The sequence below is a fragment of the Saccopteryx bilineata genome, chromosome 9 (assembly GCF_036850765.1).
Source record: "Saccopteryx bilineata isolate mSacBil1 chromosome 9, mSacBil1_pri_phased_curated, whole genome shotgun sequence".
Lineage (NCBI taxonomy): Eukaryota > Metazoa > Chordata > Mammalia > Chiroptera > Emballonuridae > Saccopteryx > Saccopteryx bilineata.
Window position 1 is genome coordinate 71,818,222 of NC_089498.1, and position 23,898 is coordinate 71,842,119.

The 23,898-nt window shown below is 50.5% G+C and overlaps 1 protein-coding gene across 2 annotated transcripts in view; it reads left to right on the plus strand.

Annotated features, from left to right (window-relative positions):
• The window catches only part of TSPAN15 (tetraspanin 15), a 53,862-nt gene that overhangs the window by 28,030 nt on the left and 1,934 nt on the right, over positions 1-23,898 (plus strand). Inside the window, exons 3-6 of one of the 2 annotated variants that reach the window (XM_066243374.1) lie at positions 1,041-1,115; positions 12,875-12,970; positions 16,428-16,544; positions 22,780-22,827. In XM_066243374.1, the coding sequence (XP_066099471.1) occupies positions 1,041-1,115; positions 12,875-12,970; positions 16,428-16,544; positions 22,780-22,827 (336 nt within the window). The remainder of the gene's footprint in view (positions 1-1,040; positions 1,116-12,874; positions 12,971-16,427; positions 16,545-22,779; positions 22,828-23,898) is intronic. The other variant, XM_066243375.1, reaches the window with a different exon arrangement.

Genomic DNA, 23,898 nt, shown 5'->3' on the forward strand with positions numbered 1-23,898 from the left:
CATAAGGATCTGCCCTGGGGTTAGGGGGTGGGATCAAGCCCACAGGCCCCCCTTACAATGAGGTGAGGGATAGCTCCCCAAAGTTTGGGGTGCCAGTTCGGCAAATGCATCTGCTCTGCTCTCATGTGTGTGTTTGACCTCATTGTCTTCCTCACATGGAAAGTCCCTAGAAGCCTCTAAACAGGGGTCGGGAACCTATGGCTCATGAGCCAGATGTGGCTCTTTTGATGGCTGCATCAGGCTCGCAGACAAATCTTTAATAAAAAAAAATAATAACATTAAAAATATAAAACATTCTCATGTATTATAATCCATTCATTTCCTGCCGCTCATGTTCATGGTTGCGGGTGGCTGGAGCCAATCACAGCTGTCCTCCGGGACAACACCAAATTTTTATTGGATAATGCATAATGTACACGGGTCCTTGTATGGCTTTCACGGAATCACATTTTAAAATATGTGGCGTTCATGGCTCTCTCAGCCAAAAAGGTTCCCGACCCCTGCTCTGTAAGCAGGGCCTTGGTGCTGCCTGAGGATGGAACTTGCTGGTGTCAGTTTGGACAATGTTCTGTGAGTAAGGGCAGGGGTGGGGTACATATCTTCTAAGCCTCAGACGTCCCCTCACCCACGCTAGAGGCTGGGAAGCCACTTCTGAGGCGCTCTGCCTGCACAACTGGAAATGCTGCCTTCCCCTGTTCATTAAACCAGGCTGTCCCCTACTGGGGAGGCCAGAGAAAGGACCAGCTCGCCTTGTAGGGGTTGGGGAAGTGGGGTGTGTTTTTCCACCTCGATCCCGCTAAGGAGCCCTGGGACAAACCTCGATGACAGTCTGGTTTTGACAGCTGAGTCACTCTTCCTGACTCCAAAGACGGGCTTTCCCTCAGAATGTCTGTCCACATCCTGTGTTCTCACGGAGGAAGGGGCGAGAGGCCCAGGAGCAGTAAGAGCTCTGCAGAGATGATTCTCCTGACTGTGCTTGACCTTGGGGCAGACGAAACTTCCTCCGCCCCTGTAGGTGAATTCTGGATTTTGTTTTCCAGTTTATGTACATCCTTGGGATTTGCCTCATCATCGAACTCATTGGTGGTGTGGTGGCCTTGATCTTCCGGAACCAGGTGGGTATATGGCACATTTATCAGCCACATGTATGCCAAGCACCCACTGTGTGTGTGTGTGCCCTGGGCTGTAACACTGGGTCTGGGCAGAGAAGAGAGCAGGGTATACAATCCCTCGCGGAGCCTTTATTTTGCTGGGGAGACAGGCATTGAGAAAGGAAACCAGAGAACAAGAAAATAAGACAGTGTGTTGGAGAGTGCCTGGGGTGCAGATGCGGAGAATACCAATGAAATAATGAAAAGGAGCCTACCAGGTGAGGCTCAGGGGGCAGCAGTCCAGGCAGGGGACACCACTGAGGCAGCAAGGAGCTTGGTAGGTTTGGCTTGAAAGGCACGAGTAATGAGGAGGGTAGAAGGTGGAATTGGAGTGCCGGCCAGTGCAGATCATGTGGGTTCTCAGGGGCATAGTGGAACTGGGACTTTTCTCTAAAGCCAGTAGGAAACCTTTGTGGTTTTAAGTGGAAAGTGATGTGATCGGATTCACATTTTACTCACTGCAAGGGAGGAGGTGAGGAGTCCAGGGATTTAGATATGCGTTGTGGGCAATGGGACTTTGTTGTGCTGGAATATAAGGGAGAGGGCAAGAGAAAGACCGAGAAGGCAATGTGGCATCAAACCTGCTGGACGGGTTTGCGGAATCAGGGCCCCTTTGAGCTGGAAAGGTTCTCAGGATTCCTGGTCTCTGACTTGTTCCATTGCAGGCCATGTAGCCTCAGACTAGCTGTGTGATCTTGAGCAAATACTTAACCTCTTGGAAGCCCCTAGGTTCCGCAGGGGACCGTGGTTCCTAGTTCATGGCATTTGGGGTAAGGATTTGATGAGAGAAAGCATGTCAAGAACCTGCCTAGCCCCTAGTGGACCCTCAATACATATTAGCTCCTTTTCCCCGAGGCCTGAAGAAGAGAAGGGACTTGCCCAGGTTCCCACAGGAAGCTAGTGGCTGAGCAGGGCTGACGCCAACTCAGAGACCTGCCATTTCTCTCACAGTCTTATTCCTTTATCTTCCCCCGGCTTGGGGTCGGAGGCAGGGCTGAGGAACAGGGCTTGTCGTTGGAAGCTCAGTTCTCTCTGTCCACTCCCCTGCCTCCACCCCTCACCACCCAAACTGCTTGGCTCCTGGCACTAGTTCCGGCATCACTGCTGGGCGGGTACATCAGGGCTGTGGCCAAATTGCCTGTCTTGTCAGAAGTTGAGCCCAAGGCAGCAGTCACTACCCCAGACACCAGGTTCCCAGACACCAGGTTCCCAGACACCAGGTTCCCAGACACCAGGTTGAACAGATCCCTCAAATGACCCATCGGCTGACTCCTGTCAAACTCTTCATGGGTATGGCTAGAATTCTCTAGCCCAAGTGGGAGGTTGTTCTGCTTTGGTCTCTTATGGGTGAGCCTTAATCATAGGCCTGTCTATATCCCTGGAATTGAGGGGTCTTCCTGTTTATGAGCCCCAAGAAAGGGAAGGAAAGAGTCCCATCATATTGATGAAGTCAGTGAGGCGCAGAGGTTAGGAAGCCTTCCCAAGAGCACAGAGCAAGACAAAGGCAGCTCAGTCTTTTTTTTCAATTATTTTTCTATTCCACCTGCCCCCCAGATTTATTGAAGTATAATTGACAAATAAAATTGTAGTATCCTTGTAGTATATTTAAACTCTACAATGTGATGATTTGATATATGTATACATTGTAAAACAATCACCACAATCAAATTAATTAACACATCCATCACCCCACATAGTTAACTTTGTGTGTGAGAATGCTTATGATCTATTCTCTTAGCAAACTTTAAGTAAATAATACAGTATCATTAGCTCTAGTCACCATGCTGTGTATTATTAGAGCCTCAGAACTTATTCATTTTATAACTGAAAGCTTATACCCTTTGACCAACATCACCCCATTTCCACCAACCTCCAGCCCCTGTCAACCATTTTGCTACTCTCTAGTTCTATGGGCTTGACTTTCTTTCTCTTCTTCTTTTTTAGATTCCACATATAAGTGATACCATATAGTATTTGTCTTTCTCTGTCTGGCTTATTTCATTCAGCATGTCTTCCAGATTCATCCATGTTGTCACAAATGGGAAGACTTCCTTCTTCCTCATGGGTGGATACTATTCCATTATACATGTGTGTGTATGCTATATGTCAATATACACAATATGATACACATTCAGGTGCGATGATAGCTCATTGTGGTTTTGATTTGCATTTCCCTAATGATTAATGATATTCAGCATCCTTTCATATACCTGTCTGTCTTCTTTGGAAAAATATCTACCTATTTAGTCTTCTGCTCATTGTTTAATCAGATTATATGGGTTTTTTTTTGCTATTAAGTTATAAATGTTCCTTACATATTTTGGATATTAACCCCTTATCAGGTATATGATTTGCAAATATTTTCTCCCATTCTGTATGTTGCCTTTTCATTTTTTAAATTATTTTTTTGCTGTACCCCTCTAGTTTGATACATTCCCACTTATCTATTTTTGCTTTTGTTGTCCATGCTTTTGGTGTCAGATCAAAAAAGTCATTGCCAAGACCAGTGTTTAGGAGCTTACGCCGTACATTTTCTTGTAGAAGTTTTATGATTTTAGATCTTCTGTTTGTCTCTTATCCATTTTGAGTTGATTTTTGTGTAAGGTGTAAGATAAGGCCCCGTTTCATTCTTTTGCATGTGGATACAGTTTCCTCAACACCATTTATTAAAGAGATGTATTTCCCTCATTATGTATTTTTGACTGTATATGTGTGAATTTATTTCAAGGCTGTTCATCCTGTCCCATTGATCTATGTGTTTGTTTTTACAACGCCACCATACTGTTTTGAAACATAGCTTTGTAATATAGTTTGAAATCAGAAAGTGTGATGCCTCAAGCTTTGTTCTTCTTGCTCAACATAGCTGTAACTATTTGGGGTCTGTGTGGTTCTATATAAATTTTAGAATTTTTTTCTATTTCTGTGTTTTTTAGGATTTAGTTTCTGTAAAAAATGCTATTGAGATTTTATAGGGATTGCATTGAATTAGTAGATTGCTTTGGGTAGTATAGACATTTTAACATTATATCTTCCGATTCATGAACAAAGGATATCTCTGTTCATGGGCATTCTGATTATCCTTCCAATTATTTGTGTTTTATTCCAATGTTTTATAGTTTTCAGTGTACAGGTTTTTCATGTCCTTGTTTAAATTTATTCCTAAGTGTTTTATTTTATTTATTTTTTCTTTTTAAAAGAAGAATTTATTGGTCATGCAGAAGAAAGTTGGGGGAAAGGGGACCTTGGAGACAGATTCAGGGAGTTAGCCTGGGACAGGCTGCCCATGGCTGCCCTGGTTTCAATTCTTGTGGGTTCCCTTAGAGCTTAGGAGAAAGAGATGGGCAAGGAGTACGTACCTGGGGGGAAGAAGAGAGGAAAGGGTAAGGGGAAGGTGCCTGCATGCTCATGGAAGGGAGAACACCTATTTTATTGTTTTTGATGCTATTGTAAATGTTATTGTTTTTATAATTTCTGTTTTTGGTAGTTCATTGTTAGTGTGTAGAAATGAAACTGTTTTTTGTATGTTGTCTTTGTATCCTGCAACTTCACTGAATTTATCAGTTTTAATAGTCTTTTTGTTTAAGTCTCAAGGATTTTCTCTATATAACATCATGTCATCTACAAACAGACAATTTTACTTCTTTCTTTCTAATTTGGATGTCTTTTATTTTATTGCTCTGGCTGGGATTTCCAGTACTATATTGAATAGAAGTGGTAAGAGTGGGCAGTGTCTCTTCCTGATCCTAGAGGAAAAACTTACAGCTTTTCACTGTTGAGTATGATGTGAGCTGTGGACTTGTATGTATGGCCTTTATTATGTTGAGGTACATTCATTCTATACCTAATTTGTGAGAATAAAGGATGTTGAATTTTGTCAAATGCTTTTTCTGTATCTGTTGAGATTATCATATGATTTTTATCTTTCAGTCTGTTAATGTAGTGCATCACATGGGTTCATTTGCAGATGTTAGACCACCCTTGCATCCCAGGGGAAAATCCCACTCATTCATGCTGTAGGATTTTTAAATTCTGTTGATTTTGGTTTGCTAACATTTAGTTGAGGATTTTGCATCTATGTTCATTAGGGATATCTGCCTGTAATTTTCTTTTTACTTGTGGTGTCCTTGTTGACTTTGGTATCAGTGTAATGCTGGCCTCGTAAATGAGTTTGGAAGCGTTCCCTTCTCTTCAATATTTGGGAAGAATTTGATAAGGATTGGTATTAAGTCTCCTTTAAATGCTTGGTAGAACTTATGTGGGAAGCTATCTTGTCCTGGATGTTTCTTTATTGGGAGATTTCTGGTTACTGATTCAAGCTCTTTACTCGTTATTGGTCTGTTTGGATTTCCTATTTTTCCATGATTCAGTTGAATAGTGATTGTATGTTTTTAGGAAGTTATCCATTTCTTCTAGGTTATCTAGTTTGTTGGTATATAACTGTTCATAATAGTCTTTTATGATCCTTTGTATTTCTGTCATATCAGCTGTAAGATCTCCTTTTTTTGTAGCATCTCTTTCATTTCAGATTTATTTGAATCTTCTCTTTTTTCATAGTATTGCTAAAGGTTTGTCAATTTGTTTATCTTTTTCAAAGACCCAACTCTTAGTTTTATTGATCTTTATTGTCTTTCTAGTTTCTATTTTATTTTTTTATTATTTTTTTTAAGTGAGAGAAAGGGAGATAGTGAGACAGACTCATGCATGCGTCCTGACTGGGAACTACCTGGCAACCACGGTCTGGGGCTGATGCTTGAATCAGCCAACTATCCTCAGTGCCTGAGACGGATGCTCAGACCAGCCAAGCTATCCTCAGTGCCGAGGTGGCGCTCAAACCAATTGAGCCACTGGCTGTGGGAGGGGAGGAGATAGAGAAGGGGGAAAGGAAGGGGAAGAGAAACAGATGGTCACCAGGCTGATGCTCTATCCACTGAGCAAACTGGCGAGGGTTTATTTATTTCCACTCTGATCTTCTACTAACTTTACTTTCCTTCTACTAACTTTAGGCTTAGTTTGTTTTTCTAATTCTTTGAGATATAAAGTTAGATTGTTTATTTTAGATTATTAATTTTTTTAATGTAGGCCTTGGCTGATTGACTCAGTGGTAGAGCATGGGCCCTGCCAGGTTCAGTTCCTGGTCAGGGTGCACTGGAGAAGTGACCATTTGCTTCTCCACCCTTCCCACCTTCTCTCTCCCTTCCTCCTGCAGCTATGGCTTGATTTGCTCCAGGGAGTTGGCCCCAGTGCTGAAGATGGCTCTGTTGCCCCACCTTAGGTGCTATAAATAGCTCAGTTGCCGAGCAACAGATTAATACCCCAGATGGGCATGGCATCTTCACATAGGGGGCTTGCCAAGTGGCATTGGTTGAGGTACATGCAGGCGTCTGTCTCTCTGCCTCCTCTGTTCTCACTTAATTAAAAAAATTTTTTTAATGTATAAAGGGCCACTATAAACTTTATCATTATAAATTTCCCTCTTAGCATGGCTTTGGCTGCACCCCATAAGTTTTGGTGTGTTGTGTTTACATTTTCATTTGTTTTTAGATATTTTCTTATTTCTCTTTTGATTTCTTATTTGGCCCATTGGTGGTCTTCCCAGTATAATCTTGCGACCTACTCTTCCCTTTTCCTCTTTTCTACTTTTCAGACCATCTGCTCTGAGCTGGCAGACCCAGGGTATTGGTTTATATTTTGGCAGTGGGGAGGGGAGAGTTGTTTATTCCATTTGCCCATTGGGACTCTTTCTGTGCAGCCAGCAGGGCTCCCAGCCAGCCGACAGCTCTCCAGAGATTATGGGGTAGTGCTTTCCTGGCTGCTGCCCAGGTCCAGATCATGGTCAGCAGCATCAACAGTTTTAATAAACAATCCCCTAAATGAAGAACGGTCTGGTTTCCAGTGTTCTTTCACAAAGGCAGTCGATTTGTCATTTTCTAGTGGCTTTAGGTCACGGGCTATGACCCACTCCTTCTTTCCAGTGAGGAAGCTGAGCCGAGATGACACCTCCAGGGGCCGCTTCATCCTCACAGCTAGGGCTGCTGTGGGCCTGAGGTCAGGGGTGAGAGTTACCAGTTATCTCCAGATGCTGAGGGAGGCCTGGGGTGATGTATCTTCTTTCCCAAGGATGAGGTATCCCCTCACTGGGCCTGCCAGGGGAGGGTCTTGGTATATAGCCCAGAAGGACCCTCACTATTAGGGGTCTCAGCTGTTTGGCGGCTCATGGTTAGCTGTGCTATCATATGCCTGTAATACATAGTTTTAAATAATTGAAAAATGAGATACAAAACTATAAATGTAGTAAGGTTTCCACAATTAAAAAACAAAACAAAAACGAGACTCGAAAACTCTAGAAAGAAATAGAAATATGAACACACAAACTCTTATTTCCTCTAAGGGATGGGACTAGGGTGATTTTTATTTTTTCCTTTATATTTTTTCCCTAGTTCCCAAAGTTTCTTTTTCTTTTGTCGTGATCAAAGGGAAAATACCACATAAAGAAAGATAATGTCTCCTCCAACTCTAATGCAATGCAATTTAGTAAAACAAGAAATGAGTCAACAGTGAGGATAGGGAAGGAGCAACCTGGAACATTGATGGTGGCGGGAAGGGGAGTGTAAGATGGAAGATAGAGAAAAAGGTGAGGTGCAGTCAAGGTCAGCTTCCAGGAGGAGGAATCCACTTGTGGTGAAAAATGAGGACAAATCATCAAGCTAATGACTTCACATTAAGTTCTCAGGAAGATGCATAGACCATGGCCACAGCCAGGCTGAGAAAGATAGACTCCCAGGTGTAAGACAGAAACTCTCCATCCACCCTTGACCCTGGATGAGGTTTCTGCTGCCAAGCATGACCTGATGGTCAGACTGAAGTGGCTTATCTGCTTGTACAGGGTCTGGTGGCCACGCACAGGGGAGCTGGGCATGGAACAGGTGGCCCTGAGGGCCTGGGCATTAGGAGCAAAAGTGCAGCATCTTGAGCCGAGCCAGTGGGAGGAAACCTAAATGACCCCCACAACTTGTCTATGTCTCAGCCCTCTTGACTGACCATCACCCCACTGGTTCTAGGGCCTCTTTTTTTTCCCTAGGGCCTCTCTTGGGGTGTCAGGGATGTTGGAGGAGGGCAGCTCCTATCTGTGTATTCCCAGTCAGGCAGAGATGAGCAGGGACATCCAGAGGGTGCTGGGCTATATACGATATGTCTGTATCCCCATCCCAGCCTCTTTGCCTCTGCCGCCAGGGACAGGGAGGAGCGCCCCTGGCCTTGATTGAAGGTTGTGGTGGTACCACTCAGCACCAGGCCAGGGCAATGGTGGGCAGCACCAGCCTGGTTATTTTATTGTGGCACTGGCACAGGCTGGCTCTGGGCCTGGCCATGAGGTCAGGGGCAGGGAGAAAGAAGATGCTACCATAGCCTGTTTGGCTAAACACCTGAATATGTGTATCTTTCTACCCAGAGCGAAGTAGAGAAAGCTCTGCACTGATCTGGCCAGACTCCCACAGCTCACGCACCCACTGTGCACAGCTGTTTGGGAGTGAGAGCCACAGCCCCAAATACCTGGGAACTGAAGCCCAACCTGCCTCACCACAGGGCTTAAACCTGCCACCTCCGCCAGGTCTGAGGATGCGAATGACAAATACTCTGAAGAACCTTACAGCTTTTCTCTTCTTTTCTTCTTGCTTCTTTTCTTCTCTTTGGCCCTTGGTTGTCAGATTGGGTCTGTCTCAGGGTTGGAGCAGATGGAGGGGTCTGAGGGGGCAAGAAGATGAGTCTTCACCTTCTAGGGGGACTGAGGAAAGCCCAGAGATGCTGGCTTCATGTTATGAGAACCAGGTTAACATTGGTTGCAGCTGGGCTGCCAAGAGCCAGTGGGTTTCAGAAGCTGACATGGACCCGGCAGCCTCCGGGAGCCAGCACACTAGGACAGCCCCCTTCCCCAGAGGCCTGGTGGAGGCTACAGCTGCACCCCTTCCCTTCCTCCCTCCTCTTCCTCTCCTCCAGCCTCTCATCCTGGGGGAGCTGCTGCCACATGCCCCCGCCCCTTTTAATTCCTCGTTTATTTAAAAACACTCTAAGTGTCATTGCTGGGGGTGGGGGTGATATGGAGGTTTTGTATATCTTTCTACCTAGATTTAAAACCACGACTCAATAGGCAGTTCTTTGTAGCTTGAATCTGGTGGCTTAAGTAATGTCCTGTGCCATTTGATGTTTGCTTACTTTTTGCTTAATTTACCTGGGTGGCCTCGAGGCCATGCCAGCCATTCATGAAAGGTAGTTTTCTAGCCATGTTAGAGTTGCCCTGCTGGTGTGACCTGGTTTAGAGCAGGGTGGGGGTGGCACTGAGTGTTTGTGCCCTGAGAGCAAGCCGCAGAGGAGGCCAGAAGTCTCTCTTCCTTGCCATGCTCCACTAGGCATAGCTCTGAGTGGCTCCGAATGCCTCAGAACACAGCTAACTGAGCACAGCAGAACACCTTAGTCATTAGTGAACTGTACAGGTCACCTGCCTCACTGGAATTTCTCCCCCATCCCTCACCCCATCACAGCATAGGGACCACCTAAATGTCCTACACGTGTCCCATGCATACACGTACGTGCACACAGACTCTCTCTCTCCCTCCCCCCTCTCGGTGCCTAAGGCAGTGCACACACACAAGGGCCAGAAGGGAGCATTTCCTGGTGGGACCTGGGGGCAGCTGCAGCCCATGGAGCCTGGGACCATCTGTTTTTCCTGCCCATTTTGAGGTAGGGCCCCACAGGGGCTCCGTTGGCCAGATGGAAGGCCTGGTTTTCACAGAGGCCTCTTTTGGAGTCAGCAGTTTTGGAAAGTGCTCAGAGACTGAGCTGGTTTGGGGAGAGAGGTCAGGGATGCTCACCAAAGAGGAAGGGAGAGCCTCTCTCCCTCAGGCCTCTGGGCATACCCTCTGCTGACCGTGCTCTGGGCTTCTTGCCCCCACCCCCCCACCTCCCTCTTTAGCATGTGACCCCTGGAGGGCCTGGGAGGTGGCCAGTAGGCTGGGACAGGGGCAGAAATACATGGTGGACAAGGACTGTGTGTGCAGTTGACATCCTCTGCATGTGGCCTGAGACATATCCCTGACTCTGACATTGTTCCCTTAAATCTCTGCTCAGCCTAGGCCCTCTGCAGCATGCCACTCAATGCCATGAGCTCATTCCCTGCCCGACCATGGGCACAATCTGGCCCCACCCTGGTGTTCTGTTTCTTAGGCATCTTAACCATGTCCCAGCTGGCTGGCCTGTCCCTTCATCACCCAGAGGAGCAGGCACCCAAAGTTGGAAAGGCCAGGTGGTCCTGGCTTTCCCAGGCTGTGTGGGAAGCAAACACCTACCTGTCCCACCCAGATCCTGCCTCAGGGTCCAGCACCAGCCAGTCAGGGCTGTGGCTCTGAGTGGAGAGGCTTCCACAGGTCCAGCACCAGCCAGGCAGGGCTGTGGCTCTGAGTGGAGAGGCTTCCACAGGGTCCAGCACCAGCCAGTCAGGGCTGTGGCTCTGAGTGGAGAGGCTTCCACAGGTCCAGCACCAGCCAGGCAGGGCTGTGGCTCTGAGTGGAGAGGCTTCCACGTGGGAGAGGCCTGTCCCAGGGCTCCTGAGGCTGCCGTCCAGTCTTCCTCAGCTCCCAGGCGTGCTCGGAGGGCTGGTTAGCATCAGCAGAGGGTTTTCTGGCCACAGAGAGGTTTCCCTGAGCCAGTTTCCTTTGTTACCTTGACTTTGAGTAGTGTGTCCAGAAGGACTTGGCCAATACATCCTTTGTGCCTCTCTTCCTGATATTGGAAATGGGTTGGGGAGATGGCCCCAGACTGAATCTGGGGTTCTTATCTTGGCTTCTTAAAGAGTATTAGGCTGAGAGTTCTTCTTGATTCCAGCATCAATCTGCCAGTGACCAGCAGGGTGACCTTGGAAAAGTCACATTGCTTCTCTGGGCTGCAGGGTGTTTATAAGGAGTCCCAGGTCGGGGGCTGGCTCTTGCCTTGAGGCTGCCTCCATTGCAGTATGTCTTTTAGACAGACTGGGGGGAGAAGAGGGATTATGTTCTAGGAGAAGAGAGCAGAGAAAGAGCAGAGAAGGGCCACGTGGAGGAGAGGAGAGACAGCCAAGATGGCGGAGTGCTGAAGGAGAAGCCAGTTTGTGCAGAGTTTGTGCAGAGAGGAGATGGGGAACTGAGGTGAATAAGGCTAGTGAGCTAGAAACCTTTGATTCTAGGAAACTCAGATGTCAGTAGCTTTGTGAGTACTCAATGAGTGGGATTTGGAGCCCAGTGTCTGTTTTTAACTTGCCTGCCGGGTGCAAACTAGGATTAAAGGTAATGGCCCACCAAAAAAAAAAAAAAAAAAAAAGACTTGGGGCTTTGGTTTCCTTTGGGATTAGCCATCTTCCACTGATGACAGAGGGGTGTGAAGTGGTACCATACAGGTATGTGTCTCTGAAAGAAGAAAGATCTGTTATAATAAGACCAGGACCTACTATGTACCCAGCGTTTTGATAAGGATATTTATAGCTTTAGTTTATTTAAATTTCAAAGTCCTAGTAAGCAGAGGGTTGTACCCCCACTTTGCAGGCAAGGAAGTAGAAGCTCACACACTAAATGAAGTGCCTGTGGCTGGTGGCTCCATGGACTCTTCCTGGTCATAGTCCTTGACGGCCCCGCTTAGCCTAGTGTTTGAGTCTTGGAACTGAAAGGTGTCTTAACGATAGGCCTGTAGGGTCAGTTCACAGAGGGAAACTGAGACCCGGAGAGGGGAAGAGCTGCGGCAGGGCCTGCAGCGGCAGGATGGGGCCTGGACTCCGGGCTCTGCGGTCCCAGTGCACCCGCGGGCGCCTCCCCCAGCGATCGTCTGGCTGCGGAGCTGAGAATGCCCCTTTGTGCCAGCACGTCTCTGATGATCCCGGGGCCTCCCTGCTCTGAAAGCCCAATTGTCCTGTGAGTGTGGAGCTGGGCTACCCACATTCCCGCCCCCGCCCCTTCCCGCTCTGGGGCCTTTTGTGCTCCAGGACCTCAGCACAATGGCCAGGCTGTTGATCCAGAAGGCCCAGTGTGGCTGGGAGAGGGCAGCGTGCCAGCACTCTTCCTGGTGGGGATTGTCCCAGTCTGAGCTGGGAGGTGGGCCCTTTCCTTGGGGTCGGGGCTGTGGCGAGGTGGAGAGGCCATGCGGGGAGTCAGGAAACCCGAGTCCCATCCTGGCTGGGCCCCTAACCAGCCTGCTCTGTGAACTGGGGAGAGTCAGGCCCCCTCTCTGGCCTCAGTTTCCTTGTTTGTAACACAAGAGGTTGGATAGTAGAGAAGAGTGGAGAGGAGATCTGGAGGGCAAAGAGAAGATGTAGCACAGGCCTGTCTGGGCAGAAGAAGGGACACCAGGCTCAGAACCAGGACAGTGGGGTGCCACCCACACGGCTGCTTTGTAGCTGTGCACCCCCAGGCAGGGCCCCATCATCTCAGGGTCTGGGTTGTTTGATCTGAACAGGAAGAGGAGGTGCATCACTCCTGCTTGGACATGGCAGAGGAACCAGGCATCAGATGGGCATTAGGGGCATGGAGGGGGTGTGTGGTCAGGGAAGTCATGAGTGTTCAGGGTGGGGACGGAGGGGGCCCCATGCAGGCAGGGTCAGGGTACCGGGGCACCTGGGCGCTCTAGCTGATTGGAATTTCTGGGAAACCTTGGGTTGGACCCTGGGGTATGTGTGGTCCTCTTCTTTTGTAATTTCTCTATTTAAATAGACCATCGACTTTCTGAATGACAACATTCGAAGAGGAATCAAGAACTACTATGATGATCTGGACTTCAAAAACATCATGGACTTTGTTCAGAAGGAGGTGAGTTGGGCTTTCTGGGTCAGAGATGTGCCTCCCATGCCCTTTCCCCCCTACTCAGGACCCTGCTCAAGAGGGTGAGGGTGAGGAGTTACATGGCTTATCCAATTCCCAAAACAGGGCTGGCCAATTTGGGAGGTAAAGGTGGGCCATGGATGGCCATGAAGGGTGGGGCCTGACCTTCTCAACCAGCCTTCTGCCCACCTGCCTGGTCCAGAGTGTCCTTTTCCTATCTGCCCCTCTCTGGTTACCTGGGTTCTCCCTCTAAAAAAAAAGAACAAGGTCAGGTGAGCTGCAAGCCACCCTGTAGGGCCCTAGGGTGCCTTTCTTCAACAGGCAAAGATCATCCTCCTCCCTGGAGATGGGAATGATCTCTAAGCTACCCAGTTCAAAAGCCCCTTCTGCCAAGTCCCTCCAGTGGAGGGAGCTCCCTCGCTGCCGAGTCAGGGAGAGCCCCAGTGCAATCAGCGCTCTTCCCTGACTCCGTTTCCTCCAGCGCTGGGGAGCAGGACGAGGCTTCTCCTTTCCTCCAGCGCTGGGGAGCAGGACGAGGCTTCTCCTTTCCTCCGAGGCTTCTCCTTTCCTCCAGCGCTGGGGAGCAGGACAAGGCTTCTCCTTTCCTCCAGCGCTGGGGAGCAGGACGAGGCTTCTCCTTTCCTCCAAGGCTTCTCCTTTCCTCCAGCGCTGGGGAGCAGGACAAGGCTTCTCCTTTCCTCCAGCACTGGGGAGCAGGACAAGGCTTCTCCTTTCCTCCAAGGCTTCTCCTTTCCTCCAGCGCTGGGGAGCAGGACAAGGCTTCTCCTTTCCTCCAGCACTGGGGAGCAGGACAAGGCTTCTCCTTTCCTCCAGCGCTGGGGAGCAGGACGAGGCTTCTCCTTTCCTCCGAGGCTTCTCCTTTCCTCCAGCGCTGGGGAGCAGGACAAGGCTTCTCCTTTCCTCCAGTGCTGGGGAGCAGGACGAGGCTTCTCCTTTCCTCCAAGGCTTCTCCTTTCCTCCAGCGCTGGGGAGCAGGACAAGGCTTCTCCTTTCCTCCAAGGCTTCTCCTTTCCTCCAGCACTGGGGAGCAGGACAAGGCTTCTCCTTTCCTCCAGTGCTGGGGAGCAGGACGAGGCTTCTCCTTTCCTCCAAGGCTTCTCCTTTCCTCCAGCGCTGGGGAGCAGGACAAGGCTTCTCCTTTCCTCCAGCGCTGGGGAGCAGGACGAGGCTTCTCCTTTCCTCCAAGGCTTCTCCTTTCCTCCAGCGCTGGGGAGCAGGACAAGGCTTCTCCTTTCCTCCAGCACTGGGGAGCAGGACAAGGCTTCTCCTTTCCTCCAGTGCTGGGGAGCAGGACGAGGCTTCTCCTTTCCTCCAGCACTGGGGAGCAGGACGAGGCTTCTCCTTTCCTCCAGTGCTGGGGAGCAGGACGAGGCTTCTCCTTTCCTCCAGCGCTGGGGAGCAGGACGAGGCTTCTCCTTTCCTCCATGACCCTTCTTTGAATGGGATGCTGTCATTCTGAGACACCATCTTGTCCCTCCTCCCAAGGTCTACTCGAGCTTGTCAATGCAGTGGTAGCGGTTGCAGGGTAGCCACTGTCCTCCTCGGCTTCTCTGTGCCAGGCTCATTGAGTGCTGATGCTCAGGTTCCTCATCAGTGTCGGGGATGCTAACAGCCCCTTCCTCTTGGCGTCATTGTGAGCTTGCCTCGACTTAATTCAGAGGTGCTTAGAGCAGCGCCAGGCTGGGGGTAAGACCTTGGTCAGCGAGTGTCAGTCAGCTCTGAAGGTCATCGTCCTCTTGCTCTCCTACGTGAGGACAAGCAGAAGGTGAGGGCTGCGAGCCCATTCAACCCTGGTAGAATTTCCTGGGATGTGAACTTGGGGGCTTCAGCAGGCCTAATCCCCCGTGAAAGCCGTCAGTGGGGGCCAATGTCTCACTGTACCCAGGGCCACCCAGGGCGGCCACTCCCTTGGCTCAGGGCTTTGCTGTAGTCACAACAGGTGCAGCCCCTGGGAGGCCCTTCTCTGCCAGGGATGTGCCTGCCAGCTCTGGATGTTGGGTAGAGCAAGATGTTTTTATTGGAACCAACCCTCAGCTGGCTTGGGGATTTTATTTCTCCCAGGGTGGGTTGGGAGGTTGTGACTCATGCTCATTGGGCACCACTTGGTGCCAGGCCTAGTGATAGATGCAGCTTGTATGGCCTCTCTTAGTAATCCTCAGCTCAGCTGTGCACAGCTGGGATTCCCTTTTCTGCTTTACAGATGAGGACCTGAGGCTCAGAGAGGCTGATCAACTTGCCTGAAGTCACACAGCTAGGAGTGGTGGTATGAGGATTTGAACTCTGGTCTGTCTGATTGCAAAGTGAATGTCCTTTGCACTGCACCACAGAGAGGCACTTTCAGGTTCCAAAACCTAATAGCCTAAAGGGCCTTGTAGGGACAGTGAAAGGGTGTCTGTTTTTGTGTTTCTACCCGGACTTCTAACCATATTACTCCACTGGTTAAACCCTTCAGTCACTCAGTACAATTCCAGTTTCCTAATATTCCGGCTCTCAGGCTTTATAAGTCTGGCCTGTGCCGCCCTTCAGCCTCCTCCCTTCCACCCCCTCTGCTGTGCCCTCCACACGCTGGCCTCCATTACTGCTGCTGAAATACAACTTGCTCACTGTGTGGGAGCTTTTCACATGTTGATTTTTTCCTGTTGTTCATGTGTCAGATTAAATGTCATCTCCTCAGGGGCCTTTCCTGACCTCCTAACCTAAAGCTGCCCCCCCTTTCCCTGCGTGTCCATGCTCCTGGCACACACGCTCCTCACTGGCTCTGCCGTGTTGTGCTACGCTCGGCCTCCCTCCAGTGGAGTGTGTCCCGCGTGGGCACGTTGTCTCTCTCGTGCCCAGACAGTGCCGGCACACGAGCACACCCTGCACCTGGTGGGGTGGCACTCTCCCCAGGCGCCAGCACCACCACTGGGGAGATGCGATCTCAGGGGGGAATGTCGCCAGCCTTATCGTCAGTCAGCCTTGAGCCCAGGACGGGAGGAGTGGGTGCCCCTTTGCTGAGAGCAGAGCAGGCGGTGCTAGGGCCAGTGAGCAGCAGGTCCGTGTGGTGCAGGGGCTGCTGGTTGTGGTGGTTTCCATGGCAGCCTAGTCTCTGGGACCTTAAAGGCCAATCTCTCTGGTCTGACAGCTGCACTGGGACATGAAGATGGAATCCATTTTTAAAGAAGGACTTTGCCTTCCAGTGTTTAGTCATCATCCCAATATCCTACCAAGGGGCTTCTCAGCTGCGGCTTGCATGCCTCTGCGGTGACAGGGTGCTCACTACCTCCTGGCAGCCATGCTGCCCGTGGAGTGCTTGGACCTGACAGCAATCCGGCCTCAGGTGCTCCCTGTAGTCGCATCGTCTCCTCCCAGGACCCCCTCCTGCCTGCTGCCCGCAGCCTCGGCAGTGACAGCAGCCCCCTCCCCTGCTTGCTTCCTTTCCCAGTTCAAGTGCTGTGGTGGCGAAGACTACCAAGACTGGAGCAAAAACCAGTATCACGACTGCAGCGCCCCTGGACCCCTGGCCTGCGGCGTGCCCTACACCTGCTGCATCAGAAACACGGTACTCCCTGCTCCTGGGGCCGCGCAGCTGGCCAAGCACCCTTCTCGTCTTCCCGGACCGGACCGGGGTGGGGTGGGGGCGGGGAGAAACAGCAGGCTGTGGGCGTTGTTGAGGCTTTCTGGGCCTCAGGGGCTACTGAAAGGGGCAAACCTGGAGGGGGCTCCCCTTTATCTAGAGTGGTAGTTCACGTCCATTGAGCACTCGCCACGTGCAGGCCTGTTCCCGGCTCTTTAGTTGTGGTAACTCCTTTAGTTCTTTTGCCTACCCTGTGAGGCAGGTAGGATGATTTTATCCACTGTGGATACTGAGTGCGTGCCGACATTTTATCCACGTGAGGAAACGGAGGCGCCAGAGGGTTAGGTGCCTTGCCCAAGGTTGATAGGGCTAGTAGGAAGAAATGCAGGCACCTTCTTCAGAGCTGTGTCCTGGACTACTGCACAAGCCAGACAAGGAGTGGGAGAGGGTTTCAGGCCAGGGCGGCGTAGCAGGGTGTCCAGCCCTGCAGCCTTGGGCCTGGGGGGCAGAGCAGGGCCTGCACTCTGGGTGTCTCCAGGGGCTCTGAGCCTGCGGGCCTGTGATCATCAGTAATAAGGCAGTTGGAAGGGGGTCTGATGATGTAAATGCCAGCAGGGTCCTGTCAAGTCTCTCACCCGCTTAGCTACTTGGGAGGCTGTCCTGTGTAGTTACTGCTTATGAATGAGAGAGCCTTCGTCAGTCCTCTGTGTTTGACTAACGTGTCCACGAACGGCCGGTTTCTGGACTGGGATGAGGCAGAGAGTTTTGCAATTACTCATGCTCTGGATAGTCACGGAAAATTTCTCCTCTGACGTCTTCCTGTTCTCTGCCCACTCCTGGATTCTGTAAACCGAGCAGCTGCTGGTGCCAGTGGGGGCCTTGCCCATGAGTCAGGGAGCCAGTGACAAGTGCATGAGCCCTAACAGGGGCTGGGCCAGGAGGGGAGGCTTGTTTGGAAGTGTTAGCTGCCATTTTAGGGTAGCTCTCTGGGCAGGGGAAATGCTGGGAAGGAGTCCAGCATTTTCAGAGAGGCCCATAGGAGGTGATCCTGAACTTCATCACTCAGGGCAGAGGCACCCGAATGCCCAAACTTAGATACGGAAGCCCAACTTGTGTTCATTGATTTATTCAGCAAGTGTTTACTGAGAGCCTACTGTTTGCCAGATGTGGTTCTAGGTTCCGGGGGTACAGCAAACACATGGGGAACTCTGCCTGAATGGAGCTGATGTCCTCACGGGGAAAACTGACAAAATAAGAAAGTAAAGAACATTAGGAGGTAGTAAATGCTAAGGATAAAAAATAAAGCAGTGACATAGAGGATTGCAATTTTAGATATTGCAAAGGTGGGTTCTCCGTAAAACCCTGAAGGAAGTGAGGGAGTAAGCCGTGTATATCTAGCGGCATTCCTGGCAGGGAGACCAGCAAGTGCAGAGAGCCCTGAGGGGAAGCCAGAGAAGTTATTGGTTCTCTGGTAATCTGATAATCAGAACTTTGATGTTTTCCTGACTGACAGGGAGTGAAGGCTTCCATGGCTGCATGGTAGATAAGAGGAACCGCCTTGGCCGCTGTGGGGGCAGAGCTGAATGTAGGGTGTCTGGTTGAGGTCTGGCACAGCAGTCCAGGTGCCGTGGGGCAGGCTGACCAGGAAGCGGGCTCTGAGATTTGGGTGGGTGAGCAGCAGGCTTTAGTAGGAGATGCTCTCAGGACCAACACCTGTGGGGGTGGTGACGAAGCAGAGCTGGGCAGAGGGAGAAGTTGAGCAATGATGCAGTCTCAGTAGGAACCTCAGCTGAGTCTATGTGGACGATCCCCCAGAGTTCTCCCTTACTGGGACAAGGATGACAAGCCTTTGTACCCTGCATTGCCCAGCCCTGCATGAGGCCAGTGTCCCCCTTGGGAAGGGACTTGCTGGCGCTGTTCAGCAGAAAACAGAACCAATAGGATGTAGGCGTGTGTGTGTGTGTGTGTAAAGAGATCTATTATGAGGAATTGGCTCACAGAATTATGGAGGCAGGCAAGTCCCAAGCACCACAGGGTGAGTCAGCGAGCAGGAGGCTCAGGAGAGCCAATGCTTCAGTTCCAGTCTGAAGGCCTGAGACCCAGGCGAGCGGATGGTGTGGTTCCTCCTTGCAGGCTGGCAGGCTGCAGACCCAGGGAGAGCTGGTGTTTCAGCTCAGATCTGATGACAGACTGGTTAGAAGAATTCTTTATTCTCCAGGAAGGGCAGCCATTTTGTTCTATTCAAGCCTTTCACTGATTGGATGAGGCCTGACCAAATTAGGGAGGGCAATCTGCTTTCCTGGGTCTACTGATTTAACTGTTGATCTCATTGAAAAACAGCCTTGCAGAAACACCCAGGATAGTGTTTGGCTAAATATCTGGGCCCCCCAAAGCTTGGTCCAGTTGACACATAAAATTAACCCCACATGACAAGTCACCGCAGGGCGATGACAGCGAAGGGCTGCTGCCCAGGGCTCCCAGCAGCAGCGGCAGGGTCCTGGGCAGTGCCTCATAGCATCTGCCACCCAGGCAGGGGAAGGCAAAGGCTCAGAGCCAGGTGGCAGTCATGGAGGTCACAAAACACGGTCAGATTCTGGCTGTGGTTTGCAAGTAAGCCAACGGATTTGCTGCCAGACCAGGTGGGGGAGGTGGGTGGCAGAGAAAACCAGAACTCCAGGGTTTGGCCCGAGCTACTAGAAAGGTGGGGCCGCTGTTGCTTGAGAGGGAGGACTGCAGGGACAAAGGCTGAGGGTGTCGGGAGCCCAGCGCGGACACGTGGGGGTTGGCAGCCCATGTGACATTCCAGCAGGGTTGTCAAAGAGGTTGTTAGCAATGACTCTGGGGCTTGGGGGAGCGGTCCAGGCTGGGAGTCCCTGCTGAGAAAGAGACGATGAAGCCGCCTCTGAATGGGGAACACCTAGGTGAGGAGGTGACTGTCACCTGGCTGGGTTACCTCTGGTCCTGTATGATGGAACTGCTGTGCTCCTGGTATCTCCCACCCTTGGGTGATCGTCTCTAAATGTAAAAGAGGGTGTTTCCTTCCTCAGTAGAATCAGTTCCATTTGTGTGTGAATCTATTTGTTTTACATGATCTCATTCAACTAAGGAAATACATAGAATAGAAAACTAAACTAAAAAAAATCAGAATTATGGAAAATATATTCTAAAGCAGAAGGGCCAGATGAGGGGGAAAATAAAAAATACTGATGTGTAGGCTGACAGGGCTTATGGAGTCACCGGAAATGAGCCTCGTCTTTGGGCCTTAGAGCTCCCTGGAAGCTAAGGATAAAAGGGAGCTGTGGTCATTTACACTGCCAGTATTTACACAGGAAAACACACCAGTTCCTCATGGAAAGCCACTTCTTCCCCTAGCTCTCAGCTTTTATGTTTATTTATTGATTTCAGTAAGAGAGGAAGGGATAGAGAGAGAGACAGGAGCATCAAGCTGTTCCTATATGTGCCCTGATTGGGGATCAAACTCTCAACCTCTGCATTTTGGGATGATGCTCTAATCAACTGAGCTATCCAGCCAGGGCCCTTGCTCTCAGCTTTAAAAGAAGAGATGTCTTAGACCAGGCTTCCTATAGGGATCTGGGTAGGGTTTGTCCCTCCCCTGGGTAAGAGAGATCCTTCCCACCTGACTGCCTTCAGATATGAACTGAAACACCAGCTCTTCCTGGCTGTCTAGCCTGTGAAGCTTCAGCCGGGAGCCACCCTGTCAGCTCTCTTGGTTCTCTGTAGGGGATTTGGAGCAGCAGAGCTTCACGGAGGTGTGTCATATTGGGTTATACAAGGATGCCCCAGGCCCTGCTGGTGTCAAGGGTAGCTTGCCTCTACGTTGAATAGCCGCAGACTGCTGTGCCCGTATGCCTGCTGATCTCTTGTGTCCAGTTTTCATCAATATTTACTCCCTTTTTGATGGTGACCCTTGGGGGCCTGTCCCTGAAGGTTCCTCTCCCTTTTCTTAGCTGCTCAGACCTCAGATGACCCAGCTCAGTAGTCCTGGGTCAAGGTGAGAGGAAGCATGGATGCATTTTGCTGTATTCATCTTTTGGCTGCTCAGGAGTCCGCTTTCTGATGTCCTGCCTTGTGGCACTGTGTCGGGTGAGGAGGCCACTGCATGGTTTGTCTCCAGCCTGTGAGCCTTCAGCAGAACCCCTGTAGAGTACTGGTTCCGAGGTCAAACCCAGGCAGGCATCATGTTTAGAAAGACCATGGATACATCCTATCCCTTCCTTGGAGGGGAGCTCTCCTGAAGGGGCAATGAGTCCAGGGCCCAGGGAGGGTTCCGGGCTTTAAGTGTAAGAGAAGCCTCTGCCAGCTGCTCTCCGAGGGCAGGGGCTGTGGTCCCACCCCCAGGCCGGAACCACAGTGAAGAGTGAAGTTACTCTCACTTCAGGTGTTACATCACCTTGCAGACTAGTTTGCTTATTTATTATGTTCATTGTCTCTTGTTCTAGAATATAAGTTCCATGAGGCAAGGACTTTGTTTTGTTTTTTTATATTCCAAATACCTAGAACAGTTCTTGGCACATAATAGGCGTTCAGTCAACGTTTGCTCAGTGAATGCCGAATGAACGAACAGTGCCCCCATGTCCTGCTCCTGGCCCGACTGTCCCCAGGGGCCCTGTCTGTGGCCTGGAGGGCCAGAAAGGCTAAGTGGATGCTGGGCGGTGCTGGGTCTGAGGATGCCTGGGGAACGCCAAAACTGAGGCCACATACCAGGCCCTGACACTTAGACCGTTCTGGATGATGTCTGAGATCCAACCTGCTCTTTTGGAAAGAGAGTAGATGCCCTTCCTTGCCTTTCCAGAAGCCGGGATCGTAAACAAAGTCACTCCAGCCAGCACTCCTGTGTGCCCGGCCCTGGGAGACATACTTTATGTGTAAATCTCACTTTATGTACAAAACAGCCCTGTGAGGCAGGTTCACTTGTCACCATTGCTTCTGGAAGAGACCAAGGATCCTATGCATTCATTTATTCATTCAGCAGATACTGACTGCCTCCATGTGGCACAACTCAGGCTGGTCCCAGAGCTCCTATGTAACAAAGTGGGATCTGGACCAGGTATCATGATGCCCGAGGCGACTCTGTCACTCTCCTGTGTCACTGCTGGCACCCTGACCCCACAGCAGCTTTCATTGCAATGTGGAGGGGCGGGACCGGGGCATCTAGCTTTCTCTCACCTTATAGGAGGAGGAGCCTGCACAGGGCCACGGGCCTGACGGGAAGTGTCCCCGCCAGCGCTGTGGCTTGTGCTTGCTGAGACGAGATTTGATAGGGTCTAGGGCAGACCACAGTTTTCCCTGCACCTAGACTGGGAGTTCTTGAGAGCAACTCTCTCCCCGGAAAGGAACTTGGGCTCCACTCCCACTGGCAAGGTGGCAGTCTGCAGGGGCGGGGAAGTGTGGTCAGAGGTCCCTGCCTCGCGCTCAGAGACGCCACCACTGGCCTGGGTTCGGGCTGTGGTCTGGGGTTCCCCTTCAGGAGAGCCAGCAGAGCAGGAAGGCCCAGTCTGACCTAGAGACACTGCCTCACTGTGCCGGCAGAGCTGTGCCACCGACAGGCCGCAGCGGGAGGCCTGGGGCGCTCGCTTTTCTCTGGCTTCCTAGGCTGCAGCTGGTGGAGTCGTTCCCACCCAAGTGCCACGGAACTAGCCTTCCCACCTTTCCTCCCTGGGCCTTTCTTCCTTTTTACAGGGACAGAGAGAGAGAGTCAGAGAGAAGGATAGATAGGGACAGACAGACAGGAACAGAGAGAGATGAGAAGCATCAATCATTAGTTTTTCATTGTGACTTCTTAGTTGTTCATTGATTGCTTTCTCATATGTGCCTTGACCGTAGGCCTTCAGCAGACCGAGTAACCCCTTGCTCGAGCCAGCGACCTTGGGTCCAAGCTGGCGAGCTTTTTGCTCAAGCCAGATGAGCCCGTGCTCAAATTCAAACTGGCAACCTCAGGGTCTCGAACCTGGGTCCTCCACATCCCAGTCTGACACTCTATCCACTGCGCCACCGCCTGGTCAGGCCTCCCTGGGCCTTTCTTGAAGGAAGGATGTTAAGAAGCAGACTTGAGCCGGACTTCGGGTGAGACTCCCAGCTCCAGCAGCACTGGGCAGTGCAACTCTGGGGCTCAGTGCTTTCAGCTGGAAAACAGGGAGAATGATACTGTCTTTGACAGTAAGCACCAGGCACATGTTGCTAACACACCTTTCTGTTTCAGACTCAAGTTGTCAACACCATGTGTGGCTACAGAACGATTGACAAAGAGGTAATGTCTTTAAAATCACCAGAAAGGTCGCTCTTCCTGTCCCTCCCTGGGCTGATTGGAGGAGTTTCTAGGGATGGGACTCCTGGCTACTGAGATTTTCCAACGTTGCTAGCTTGGAACAGGAGCCAGAAACTGCTGGAGTTTTGCACAGACACAGAGGGCTCAGGGAGCCAAGAACCGCCAGGCGGGGAGAGGCTGCCTACCAGGGGTCACTGAGGACCTGCTGTGGACTGTCCGTGAGGCACACCCGTGTGCCCGGCGTGCTCAGCACCAGCCTGCCTCTGCCCCTGGGACCTCCAGTTTGCAGGCGGCTCGCACTGGCTCTCTCTGCCTGGGACCCAGGGGTCCCGGGAGGACAGAGAGCCCTCTGGGGATCGCTCCTGGGTCAGCTTCCTGAGCAGCTCCCCTGGGCTGGGAGAGAAGCTGGGCTCGTACTCAGAAGGGAGCCAGAAATTACGACTTGAGAAGCCTCTGAGTAGTGATTCTCAAAGTGAGGTCCCAGACGAGGTGCAACAGCACCTCTCTGGGAACTTGTTAGAAACGCACATTCTTGGGGTGGGGCCCAGGAGGTAATTTTGATACACATTGAAGTTGGAGAGCCACAGACCAGCCATGGCTCTCAAGCCATGAGACTCAAAGGCCAGTTTTTATAATAAACTCTTGGTAATGCTTTAGTTATTATCCTGAATTGAAATTCACAGATAATACATATAACCTACCTACATACCTAATTTCAAAACAAGTAACAAAGATGCAACTGAAATGGAAGGAGAAATAAAATAAAGCAATTTATAACCATATAATGTATCTCAACATGTAAATGCTCAGGCGCTAGATAAAACAGATGGAGCAGAAAGCACAGTCAGTCAGCTGTTTGCACCACAGGGCAGCTGCTGCCTGGAGGGCGGGCTGTTTTGTCGGCAATTTGTATACCATGGACATTATTTTTGCAGTTGACATGGTTTTAAAAAATGGTGAACAATTCTCAATAAAATTCTGAACAAAATAAAGTATAATCATTTCTTAATTTGCATAGTAGTATTTCTGCAAAATTCAGTGTGGAGTAAAACC